The 12,414-nt window shown below is 42.9% G+C and overlaps 1 protein-coding gene across 2 annotated transcripts in view; it reads right to left on the bottom strand.

The window, feature by feature from the left end:
- Positions 1-12,414, bottom strand: part of APEH (acylaminoacyl-peptide hydrolase) — a 278,020-nt gene that overhangs the window by 186,091 nt on the left and 79,515 nt on the right. For both annotated transcript variants that reach the window (XM_069206858.1, XM_069206859.1), the window contains exons 7-8: positions 6,091-6,263; positions 4,934-5,071 (exon numbers count right to left, since the gene is read on the bottom strand). In XM_069206858.1, coding sequence (XP_069062959.1) covers positions 4,934-5,071; positions 6,091-6,263 — 311 coding nt within the window. The remainder of the gene's footprint in view (positions 1-4,933; positions 5,072-6,090; positions 6,264-12,414) is intronic.

Genomic DNA, 12,414 nt, shown 5'->3' with positions numbered 1-12,414 from the left:
GTTAGGCACAGGAAGATGGCAAATGTGATGTACGAGCTCCTGTCCTGCCACTGCCCTTGAAGCTGTAGATTAGCGCCCACACCCATGCTTCCTGTAGCCTGGGACAGCAAAGCAGGATCTGACACAGGAGTGGCGCATAGGATACCAGCATGGCCCATGGGCACCACTGGGGTCACAGATGATGCACAAATAGACAGCTGCAGAGCTGAGAAGTACAGAGACTGGCTATATGAGTTTGTCAGAGACAGGGGCAAAGTGCACCCACTGCAGTTACGTTTCGGGCAAATCTCAAGGGTTAGGGATTTTTAAAGGACAGCGGGAGGCAAAGCAAGGCAGGAGTCTCCAAGAGGCTTGGGGACTGCACCATGATAAAGGGAAATGAACAAGATAAGTGGGAGTGAAAGCGACAGAAGAAATGAACATAGGTGGTAGTTCTCTGTGAACCCACATGAAGTGCAATAACAAGAAAATAGCTCTCTTCCAATTCATGAATTGGTATAGCATGAAGCCAGAGAATTGGGAAATACAGAGTAACTAATCCGTTATTCCAGAAGTCAGTCGATCTGGCAACGTCATCGCTAACCAGAAGTCTGCTTAGGATGGACAAAGCGTACACTAAGCACAGATGTACACTACATTTCACTGTGATACAGGAGTGATTTACCAGCTGGTAACACCCACACACCACAACCCCTACAAATTTAAACACACATACTGTTGCTAGATGAGAGGGAAAGTAGATCCAGTGCTAGTTTTGTCTATGACAAGTATTTGATCTCTCTCATAAACCTCTGTCCCTTTTCTTTCCTCGAAAGACACTGATTCATAGAAATACCAAGTCTCATTCATTTAGCGGGTGGTACCATCACATGCCAGCAAAAGGGCAAGCTACAAGAAACCACTGCATCTGTTATACTCATATTGTTAGCACCAGCTTTCTAATCAATACACCCCCCTCTACGACTGGAGGAAGGCACAAAAAAGGCAGTCAGGAAAGTGACTGGAAAGAAAAAATATCACAATGAGACACGTGATGGGCAATACCTAAGAGGATTTGGAAGGCACAGCCCAGAGCACGGACGGATCAGTCATCGAAAACGTCTTACTCCACAAATTTAAGGAACTCAAAGATGATATGAAAGTGATTTAAAAAAACAGCCAAGATTTGAAGGAGATCCGAAAACATGTCTCGAAGCAGGGAGAAGAAATGAATACCTTAGAGGAAAACATGGACAAACAGGTGGAAGACTGAGAGCTTCCCAGCACTTATACTGCAGCAGCCGGACAAACAACACACAATTCTTCAAGAGAAAATGTGAAGAAGGGGTGCAAATGACACCTGGCATGAACTTCCCTGTGGCACCCCAATGTATCTTAATAATGAGTATACATTCCTTTCAAGACAAAGGGCCGTTTTCTCATGAGGTATATCTATGAATGTCGATTTACTGCAAGTAAAAATACTTACACTTTTGAGTAACTTTACTACTTCTGGCTATTCACCATTTAGGTGCAGATGCAAGTGGCGTTCAGCTCAGTACAGAGGTAGAATGCTTATGCTTAAGTTTCAGTGCCGAGCTCAATGGCAGGCGTCAGATTGAGTCTTTTAATGCCGGCCATGACTCTAGAGCAGTGGGAGCTCCACAGCATTCACTTCTGTGCTTGTAGGCTTTTTGGTCGGAGCAGGGGGAGATTTACGCACGGCTGGTTGACCTGGAGGAATTTCCTGCATCTCAAGAGTTATGTCGGGTATGGAGTCTGAATCTTGAATAGAAAAGTCCTCCTCTCCACCAGCTGAAGCCTCATGGAGTTACTGCTCCTGTTCAGTGTAGGACATGGTGTCTTGCAGACTGAAAATGTCTGTGTCCCTCAACTTCTTACCTATGCATTTCTCTGCAGTGGGCTTTCCGATCACGCAGTCTTTTTTGACAGGAAAGATTGGCAGGCCTCATAGTCTTCTTCGCTTATGCTCTGGCGAAAGGCAGAGGTTGGAAATCTGGCGTAGATCAGAACTTGGAAATTTCAAGTGACACTTCGGGCAGAAGGCATCCGTTCCATTAGGATTTAATTCTCCAAGGCCTGGAATGGAGAAAATGGCAGCCCTGAGGGCTAGGTCCTGAGGGCCACGATCAAAGTGTAACAATTCAATAGAATTTTCTTCAGTCTCACAACATAAAGGAATGGAGGAACAGATTCAATGACAATACAGACAAATTGGAGATTTCTCGAATGGAAATGACCCAATACTGGAGCTTAATGAAAACATAACCAGACCTGACAATGGAAGAAAACAATCTGATGACTGAGTCAATGCCCATGCACATTAACAGTAAGAGGAATAGTCACTATACCTCATGACTCGGACAAAAACAACTTGCAACCTTCTGGACCCAACACTAGATGGCGGAAGTATGCAGAGCATGTGTATCTACAGCCACATATGCCATCAAACACAATTTACCTTGTGCAGCACTTGCCAAATTATCAGCCATTGATACACTAACTTGACTGTGCAGCAGTGGGTGTTGAAGAAACAAGATGACCGACTGAGGCAGACTCAATGTCTCTAACCATGTCCAGCAGCACCGCAGCAATTGGCAAAATTATACTGGAGGAATATCAGAGCCCCTGACTGTCATGAGAAAGTAAACCGCCTCCAGCATGCGTTGACAACAATTTAATGATCAGACACCCAGTCTGAGAGACTGGTTGCTTCCCCACCTCCTTCCAGGACCACCTGTTTGAGAAGCTGTGGGAGTGACAAGATGTGCTCCTCAAACTCCTTGGGACACGCACGGTTCGGTTGGTGCCATGTCTGCCTGATGAGTGAGCCAGGGGAAAGTAATCCTTCAGGGGCTGGTAAAACAGCCGAGAGAATCCCGTGGAGAAGGCAACATTATCAGGCAACTGTTAAAGTATGTTTCCCTTCTACTGCAACGGGACTGTGAGCTCGCCTCGAAGACCTGGCTTTTTGGCATCTGAATCCCACTGCCAGCCTTATTCTGACCATCCATAGTGTCTATAGAAGTGCTGGAAGGCCTCCGGGTAGCTATGTGCTATATAGGACCCCAAGAATAGAATGGAATGGAGGCACAGGAGAAAATAATACATGACAGCCAACAGCAACAAGGCACAGGGGAAGGATAAGCTTACAATGGGATCAGCCCACCGCCATCCTTTGACCAGGATAATTTTCAAACCAGAGCAAAGAGTCCTTGGTCCATGGAAGATAAAATAAACAGGGAGTTGTTACTCATGATATTACAATCCCCTCATTACTTTATGTTCATAAGGAAAAAAACTGAGGACCTGCAACCAGCACACTTAAGTAGTAAAGGATATATTCCAATTAATGTTTAAAAATTCTATGCATCTTTAACTTTACTCACCACTTTTGATTTTTGTCATCAAGTTCTTTTTATGTTGCATCTTCTTTGCTTGCTGTTCACAGGGCGACAAAAATGTCAGGCATGAGGCACCTCAATTAGAGTATTTCCATCCAGGTTGTTGATCTGAAGGTTGAGAATCTTTGTAGACTTTCTCTATTGGAAACTGCTATCAGACTATTACTATGTTTGAAAAGAAGTTTAATTAGGAAATCCCAGCTGTTTGGCATTTAAGTCTGTAGTGATGATTTGATTTTCACTACCAACTCTGAGCAAAGGGCTGTAAAAGAGCCCTGAAACACCAGTGGTAAACAACGATATCCACACAATCTACTGCCAGTAACCAATCACTGTATGTCGATTATAAGAAACAGATTCAAATAAGATGTCTAGAAAGTGCTTGACTTTAGAAACTTGCAGGGTAATTGCATTTTGCTGCTATTGCCCTCCCAAGAATGGATGCCTATTCACCAAGAAAATGTATTCTCATCTGAATATAAAGGTCAAATTATTGCAGAGAGATAAACCAATAAACAGAAAGAAAGCCAGAGACTGCATATGTGAGTGCTTTCAGAGTTACTGAGAGAATGTTATTCATTGTTACAAGTCACTTTCCTAGAATTTTGGTCAGTAGAATAGTGGTGACCTGTTTTCTAAAAGAGTTGAAAAAAGATCTAAAATAACAGCATTCCCTCATGTTGGAGTTAACTTGTTCTGCCAGGTCTACTTTCTTTGTCCTAGACTAAGTCGAGAATGCGGTCACTGTGGTTGTAATTTTTTGGGAAGAAAAATGTTGATTTGCCTCATGGCTAGAAGTCAAGCAGCAGATACATCTTTTGTCATTATAACTGAAATTTTATTTTTGCAATCTACATTGAACTTTACAGCATTTACGTCTTACCAAAAAGTCCCAAGGCAGTTAAGTCCAAGTTTAAAAGAAGAAGTAAAACACTTATGCAAATAACCTTAATTCTATCAAGACCTGGCAAAGTCAAAAAGGCTGGTTTGTGATACAGGGGCAGAGAGCTACTGGCCTCTTTGCTTTTCTCCATTGTCAGTGGCAAAACAAATTAAAGATGACTGCCAGTATGTGCACACGTATGGACAGCTAACTCTCAATGATTCTCTTTATACCATGTACCAAAATGTTCTCAAAGAAGGCCATCCTTGCATATATTCTGGCATGAGAGGCCACCCTGGAATTATGTTTTCAATGGTTTTCGTTTAACTTTACCCCCAATGAATGATGGCAGCCTACCATGATTCATAACAGAAATGGGGCAAAATAATTTTGATTGAAAACTACAGTACAACTCTGATGGCAGCTGGAATCCATTTCCACATCTGTACAGTATACAAAGGTGTAATGAGAAAGTCTAAAAATCACAATACAAAGGCTCCATCCTAATCTAGATAACTTGAAAAATGCACCTCTCATGGCAAGGGGTATTCATATTTATAGACATCTAGCAAACAATGTACACCTAATGGCCTTTAAACCTTAAATTATCAATAACATCTCAGAGAGTGATGTAATGTCTTCTTACCTGCCCAGGTGAGATGTGGTCAGGAACTCCTTCTAACACAGAGATGTTGCTGCTTTCAATATCCAGAACACATAGCACCGGGACACTCTTACTGACCAGTCCTTCTCCCCAGTCTTCATGGAGCACAAACTGGTCACCCTACAAGAAAAGAAGCAAAAATGTAAAACATTAGGTTATATTTTACTTTGTCTGCAACAGGTTCAGCACAGTGCAGTTCAATGATCCCACAACTTTGAATTATGTTTTTGCTACTGTTCTAGTGCCTCTACTTTGTGTTTATTGGACTGATATCATCCAGTGGAGTACAAGAACTCCAGAATCCTTACAATGGTTAAAAAATGATAACTTATGCTGGATACAGAGAGTGTGGCGGGGAGGGAAAGGCACTCAATACCACTGTATCACTCACTCTTGTAGAGGAAATTATCTCCCCCAAATGGTGGGATTCAAGTACAACACCTGCTTCAGTTTCAACATCTCTCTCCTCGGGTGTACTTTGACACAAATGGTGCACTCTAATAATTCTTTACAGCAAAGCATAATTAGTCATCCTTATACATGGCTTAGCTTCTACTCTTGCAGACTGGGCAATGGTTCTCTTGACATAATTAGCTATTTTAGCACTATTCACTCTGAGCCCAGAGACTATCCTGGCACACCCTTTAAATATTGCCACCCTGGCCATAAATGATCAAGCCCCTTCAGGCAAGTGACTACTAGCAATACATTCCCCCACTTTCATCTTACTGCTGCTGGGAGATCCTCCTGGCACAACCTTATGTCCTACTATTTTCACTCGATTAATGCAAGATCATTCTGGTCCACCCAACACATTTAATAACACATGCTATTGTAGAATAGCCTCATTATATTGCATTCTCCCTATTGTCATGATACCATGCTCAGAATGTCATAAGGTATGAGTTCTTCAGTACTGCTTTGAGACAGTCATGGCATACTAGTCCAGTTCTGTTCTCTGCTTATTGTGCAAGACAAGACGTCATGAGACTCCTATGGCCCTCCCCACAGTATGCATTGAATCTGCACTTTAGGACGAGACATTACAGCAACAGACACCAACTATATGGGTACTGGTGCACACTGCACTGCACTCCTCTGCAGCTTTGTTATGTCCATGGTATCCCAGATCATACAACCTTGATGGGCTTGTCCTGCTTCTCAGGCTTTGGTACATCATCCTCATCAACAGCTGCACCGCTAAGCTCAGAAGACATGGTTTGAAAGAATGATTCTGTTTTTCTGCGCTTCTTCTCCGCCACGTAAAGTAGGTGTGTCTCCGAATGCGACCAAGCCAAACAACCAAACTGCTCTGGTATCAGAAGAAAAATAAAAAAATAAAATATCCGGACAGCAAAGCACCCATTGCCTCTTTACAAGAGCAATTACCTTTTTTTGGTTTTTCACAATAAGCATCTTTTTACTTTCTTTCATTCACTCATTTTAGGCGTCACTACTTGGTAACAAAACCTTAACTCATCACCCAGCAAGAATCCACACTTATACAGAATCTCCTCAATTTCAAGTTTATTTTGATTCCTTGACAGAACCCTAAATACACTATTCAACAATTAACAGTCAATAACATCACAGTGAAAAAGGAATACAGTACTTTATTATGGAACAAAGATACAATAAGTGATAATTGAAAGTTTAAACCCATTCACAGTTTAATATGTTTCAGATAATTCTAGAGTAAGCCCTGGTTGCTCAGCCTCACTATCTTGGGAGTCAAGTACTAGGGGGAAATCTTAGTGCCCCAGCATCGTTGCCAACATTGTCACAGTTGAGGCCCAGCTAATCTGGACGCATTAGAAAAGCCAAGAAAAGGCTTCACAGTGGTGCCTGCCACTATGTAGATATCAGTTATAAAAAAGCATCCACTATGACAGCCAATTTGATAAAGTTCTTTATGTTACTATGCTGAGTTAAATTTCCTATTCTTGCACTGGAAGAATACAATCTATACTGTAGTGAATCCTAGTTCGTTTTAATGGGATAACAGGAGTTAGCTTAGCCTCTGGCTTGTAGACTCGTGCCCCCGTCACCTAGTGACTTTTAACCTACTTAGCTTGCTCTGTCTTAGCCCATTTAATTATTTATTTCTTCTAAAATGGCTGCCTTGTTTATAGTTAGGCCACTTGTTATGAGTTACATTATCAGTGTCATCGCGCCAAAGCATCAAGATCAAGCACCAAAGACAAACAAACAGTAGGTGTTCACACTTAGGGATTTTCCCTCTCTATACTTTCGAGGGATTGTTGATATTAATTGCCGTCCCAAGCATGCCTGTTATCAATTGTTTAGGAATACACCTACGTCAGGGGACCTTGTAGATCTGTATAAATACATCACACTTTAGACAGATAATCAGAGTGATTCCGACCATAGGGCATCGCCACCATCGCTGATACCGATGCTGGAGTCGTCTTGACGCTGACCCAGTCTTCGTGTCCCTGCGGAGTCTGAGATAGAGACCTCATTCCAAGGTAACAAGGGTTGGGGGCTCCTCTCATGGACACGGCATTGGCAGATTAGGTTTAACAAACCCAGCTCTCCTTTAGGTTGGAGGTTAGGCCTATTAACATCAGGGTATTAGGGCATATTCCATCTCATATATCTTTTTCATGTATTGCAAAATGGTGGGGGTCTTCGTAACAATGACTCTCGTCTTCACAATACTGTTACTTGCTATATTCATTATCTTAATCATTGCAGTTATGTTAAATAAAAACTATTATAACTTCACTGCATCTGAGTCATTGCCTGTGTTTGTATGAGACATAATATATCTGTGAGAAAAGGGTAATCTCCGTTTAACCACGACATTCCCTGAGATATCTTATTTTCGAGTCCATGCGTAAAACGGCTGCCATAAATCACCTTTTACTATTGTGTTTCTGGCGAGGTGCTGCTAGTGAGCCGGTAAGGTTGGGACAACAGTTGCGACTTGTTGTAGGAAAGACGCAGTCGCCTACAAACAAAAGTACTGTCATCCTTAAACCAGCAGTCTTGCTCAGAGCAAGAGTCCAAACTACAACATGGTGCCACCAACTATGGTGTTTAGGCACTCATTTACAGATACCCTGACTATCACTGTATCACAGACAACAGGTACCCTAAGTACCATTATACGGAGAAGTCCGTGGTCTTTGGGAGAATCCTCCTTGGCTGAAAAGGTAACACCTAATTAAGCTGTAGGTTGTTCGAGCTCGAACTCGTAAAAGGAAAATACTTCCCCCATCTGGTGTTCCGTTTCTCTAAACAGCTATGGCTGATACCATAGACATTCCTGAAAATGCTAGACATGCACTAACACAACATTTATTAACGCATGGCCTTACAGATGAGGGCGGGGATGTTACTCTGATAATAGAAGCTACGGAAGCATACCAAACAGAAACATTTTACTGTTGGGTCACCTTTCCTGAGGTTGACCAAGGAACAAAAACATTCCACACATATGAAGTTGCAAACGTACCTTTACGGTACCAAGCATACCAGTATCATGAAATTTCGCTCACTTACCAGGAGCATCAGAACTGGTTCGAAGGCGCCCTACCACATGTACTACGAAGAGTGAGGTTAGGTCCCTTAAGTAATGATGGACCTACCTGGCCTATGTTCGCCACAGGCATACAGAATATGCCGATAGCAGATTTACGAGTTTTATATAATGAATTAGTGGCATTATATAGACGATTGGTTCAGTTCGTAATGCTAACATTGAACACAACACCAGCGCATCCAGCACCGCCAGTAGCTGGTGGTTATCAATTGACTACTGGGATTAATCCACAAACTGCATACTATTATGGGTAAAGTGCCCACGGAACGGGAAAAAATACCGTTCTGGATTGCCCAGAAAACGAATCAGCTGGAAGCTGTGTTTCCCCATACGGGACCACAGGAAAAACATAGATTGCTCACTACGTGCTTGCCTTTTGGGATGGTTCCCTCGGTGGATGACTGTGCCACATGGGGTACAGTCTTCGCTGCCATATATACTACCACACATGGTACCCCGACACTTGCCAATTTACCGGAAGTGTTAAAACAAATACAAAATGAGCATGGGGCTGCACCAGCCCTGGATCTGGCGATGAAATTAATGCGTAACTTTGACGCCGTATCCTCAATAATACTGAGTAATATTAAAGGGGAAGCAGTAGCACTGGCAATTTGCCAGTGTCTCCGGGAAACTCCAAATCAGGAACAGGAGAGACAGCTACCGAAAATAATTTCAGATACCTATACTAGTATAGGACGGGATAGTTTGGGAGCCAAACCTAAAAAATTGGAGTTACAAAGTACCGCCCATAAGGAGGGTACGAAGCGGGCACAAGAGGGCTCTAAGAAGCGCTGGGACAAACAAAAAGATTTCAAAGAAAGAAGAAATAAGAGAGCTGATTCTCCACACCCGGAGAACTCCGAAAGGAGATATAATCCCAGAAATAGGGAGAACATTAAAACTCCTGACAGATATACTGATTCAGAGAGGGGGCCGTCAGGATTGACGTCCAGAATACGTGAAAGAAAAGAAAACTCACCACAGTCTACCATTAAAAAAGAAGAAAAGACTACTCAACAAAAGCCACAGTTTAAAAAGAAGGTGGCAGCCCTGACAGTTAAAAATGCCAGCAATATTGAGAACGCTGTTGAGGAACAAGAGGTGGGCAGTGACTCTGTTAGACAGCGCGGCAGAGGTCACGATATGTCGCCAGAGTCTGAAAGATCATCTGGATGCGACAGCAACTAGCGATTACATCACGGTTGAAACAGCGGATGGCCGCGTTCTTTCCCCCGATAGGGTTTATGATTTAAAAATTCAGATAGAGGGAGACGTGAAGCGCACTATTAGTGTAATATTTTGGGATGAACTTATTAGTGTTATACTATTGGCCGAGAGAGATTGGCCACCTGAACACGTCCGCACGCTCCCTCAAGGGATAGATGTCATTTTGCCTTCTTTCTCCAATCTTATTCCGGAAGCAGCAAAAGGAGCCTATGCTGCTGAATGGGCTTTAGCGCAGGCACCTGCACTGTACCGCAATCATGTAGGTTGGGACAAGGAGTCTCCTTGTCATGTTATTCCCGTTAGGTCTACACCCCAACCGCAGCCACAATACCCTGTTAAACATGAAGCGGAAGCTCCAGTAAAGGAGATCCTTTCACAACTTGAGTGCCAGGGAGTAATTGAGCCCTGTACGTCTGCAATGAATAATCCATTATTCCCAGTTGCAAAGCCAGATCATTCATATAGAATAGTAGTTGATTATAGACGCTTAAATAGTCATACACGGACGTATGCTATACAAAATTCACGCAGCACAGCACTGATAAACAATATAGTGCGTAAAAAATATAAAACTACATTAGATATATCTAATGGCTTTTTCTGCCAGAATTTAGCACATGAAAGTAGGGACCTAAGTGCATTTTCATTTGGCTCTCAGAAACGCTTTTGTCGTTTACCTCAAGGCTATAAAAATAGCCCAGGCCTGTTTTCAGCCCGTATAACATCAATATTACATGATATTGATTCCGAGGCATTGTCCTATGTGGATGACATATATCTCACGGACGACGTCCTCGACATTCATCTTGCGAGGGTCGATCGGATCATTTTGGGGTTTGCAGGCCTCGGTTATAAATTAAATTTTAAGAAAAGCAAGATAGCCTTTCTTAGTGTTTTATTCCTGGGATATGAGCTATCAAATGAGGGGAAGAGCCTGGCCCGCACTTTCTAGAGAAGTGTGCTCAACTACAGACTCCAAATACACTTAAGAAACTGCAGTCATTACTGGGTTTCTTCAATTTTGGCAGAACATATATTCTAGATTATGCAGAACGCATCAAGCCACTTTATGACTTTGTTCAGCCCAATTTTTCTAGCAGACGCTGGACGATTGAACACACACACATCCTTAGGGACATGCAACAGGACATGCTAGAAGCTAAACACTTACACACATGTGACAATAAAACAAATTTGGTCATCAGAATAATTGCTGGTGCCCTTGGATTTACTTATGTCATCTTTAATGAGGATGACACGATACCGATAGCATATAAATCACATTTATATTCAAATGCTGAACAACGTTTTGCACCTACAGAAAAGATTCTGACAGCAGTTCAGATGGCCGTCATAAAACAGAGGCCACTTGCCCAGGGGAAAGGCATTATTGTTGTCTCCCCGGTGCCGGCCTTAGAGGCTGTCACTAAAGCAAGCGTTCCGAACGCTAAGGCATTACATCCACGTTGGATTCAATGGGCAACGTCTCTGACCGCCACTGATGTTGATTATATATTCGATCCAAGACTTAAAACACAAGAATTTCTCCAGTATGAACAAGAGTACCCTGCTCCTCTAAATATTTTGCCACTAGACAGTTACAATACTATCATATATACTGACGGATCAGCACAACCAGCTGTAGGTACTAAACATCAATACTCGGCAGCTTGCGCAGCCGTGTGCGGAGTGATGGAAGATGGAATTTTCCACCCTCACAATACCTACACGCAGACCTTAGGGGACTGCACGGCACAGTTCGCTGAGCTTAAAGCTCTTATTCTAGCGCTCGAACATACTGACACAGGAAGCCAGACTTTGATAGTCTGTGACTCATATTACTGTGTCCAGTCACACAATGAATATCTCAATCATTGGATACTGAACGGGTTTAGAGATTCAAAGGGGAACACCATTAAACACAAAACGTTGTGGGGGAGGGTGGCTGATCTTAAGGATAAGCTACCGTGTGTCCACGTAGTTCATACGTTAGGACACCAACGTGTAGGAATACACGTTGCCGGTAATACATTGGCTGATGAAGCAGCCAAAGCATCAGTAGCTACAGCTTCTGTGGCTGCAGTGACTCGTTCTCGGACGAGATTGGATAATGAAATACTGATTGCCGTTAAAGCTTCGGCTGCAGGCAAGCCCCTTCTGAAAGGATACCCTACAAACTATACTTACCATATCAGTGCACAGAATGTTGCTTATACGACGATTCCTGGGGTTGGAGATCGAGTAATCCCCAATGAAGACCAAAGATTAGAGCGGAGTATAGCAGCAAATGAGGGTGTCGCTTCTGCACATGCTGGTATACAGGCCACGATAACAATTCTACAGCAAAGGTAGTGGTGGCCTGGTCTATGCAGACGAGCTAAGCAGTATGTCCTTTGCTGTGACATTTGCCAGCAGATTAAAGGGCTCTAATATCAAACGCCCTCCGCAGACATCCCTCTTTGTGTCTGACAAGCCACTTCGTTGTGTGTACCTCGACCATTGTGGTCCCTTACAGCCTGATGGTGCATACAAATACATTCTAGTGGCTGTGGATTCCTGTTCTAGATTCCTGTGGGTATGGCCACAGCGGTCGGCTGATGCCCGGACTGTTATAAAAGATTTGCTGATCTTTATCGGTACATATGCGGTTGCAGCATTCCATTCG

This window comes from Pleurodeles waltl, chromosome 9 (genome assembly GCF_031143425.1).
Source record: "Pleurodeles waltl isolate 20211129_DDA chromosome 9, aPleWal1.hap1.20221129, whole genome shotgun sequence".
Taxonomy (NCBI): Eukaryota; Metazoa; Chordata; class Amphibia; order Caudata; family Salamandridae; genus Pleurodeles; species Pleurodeles waltl.
This window is presented reverse-complemented; position numbering and strand designations above follow the sequence as displayed.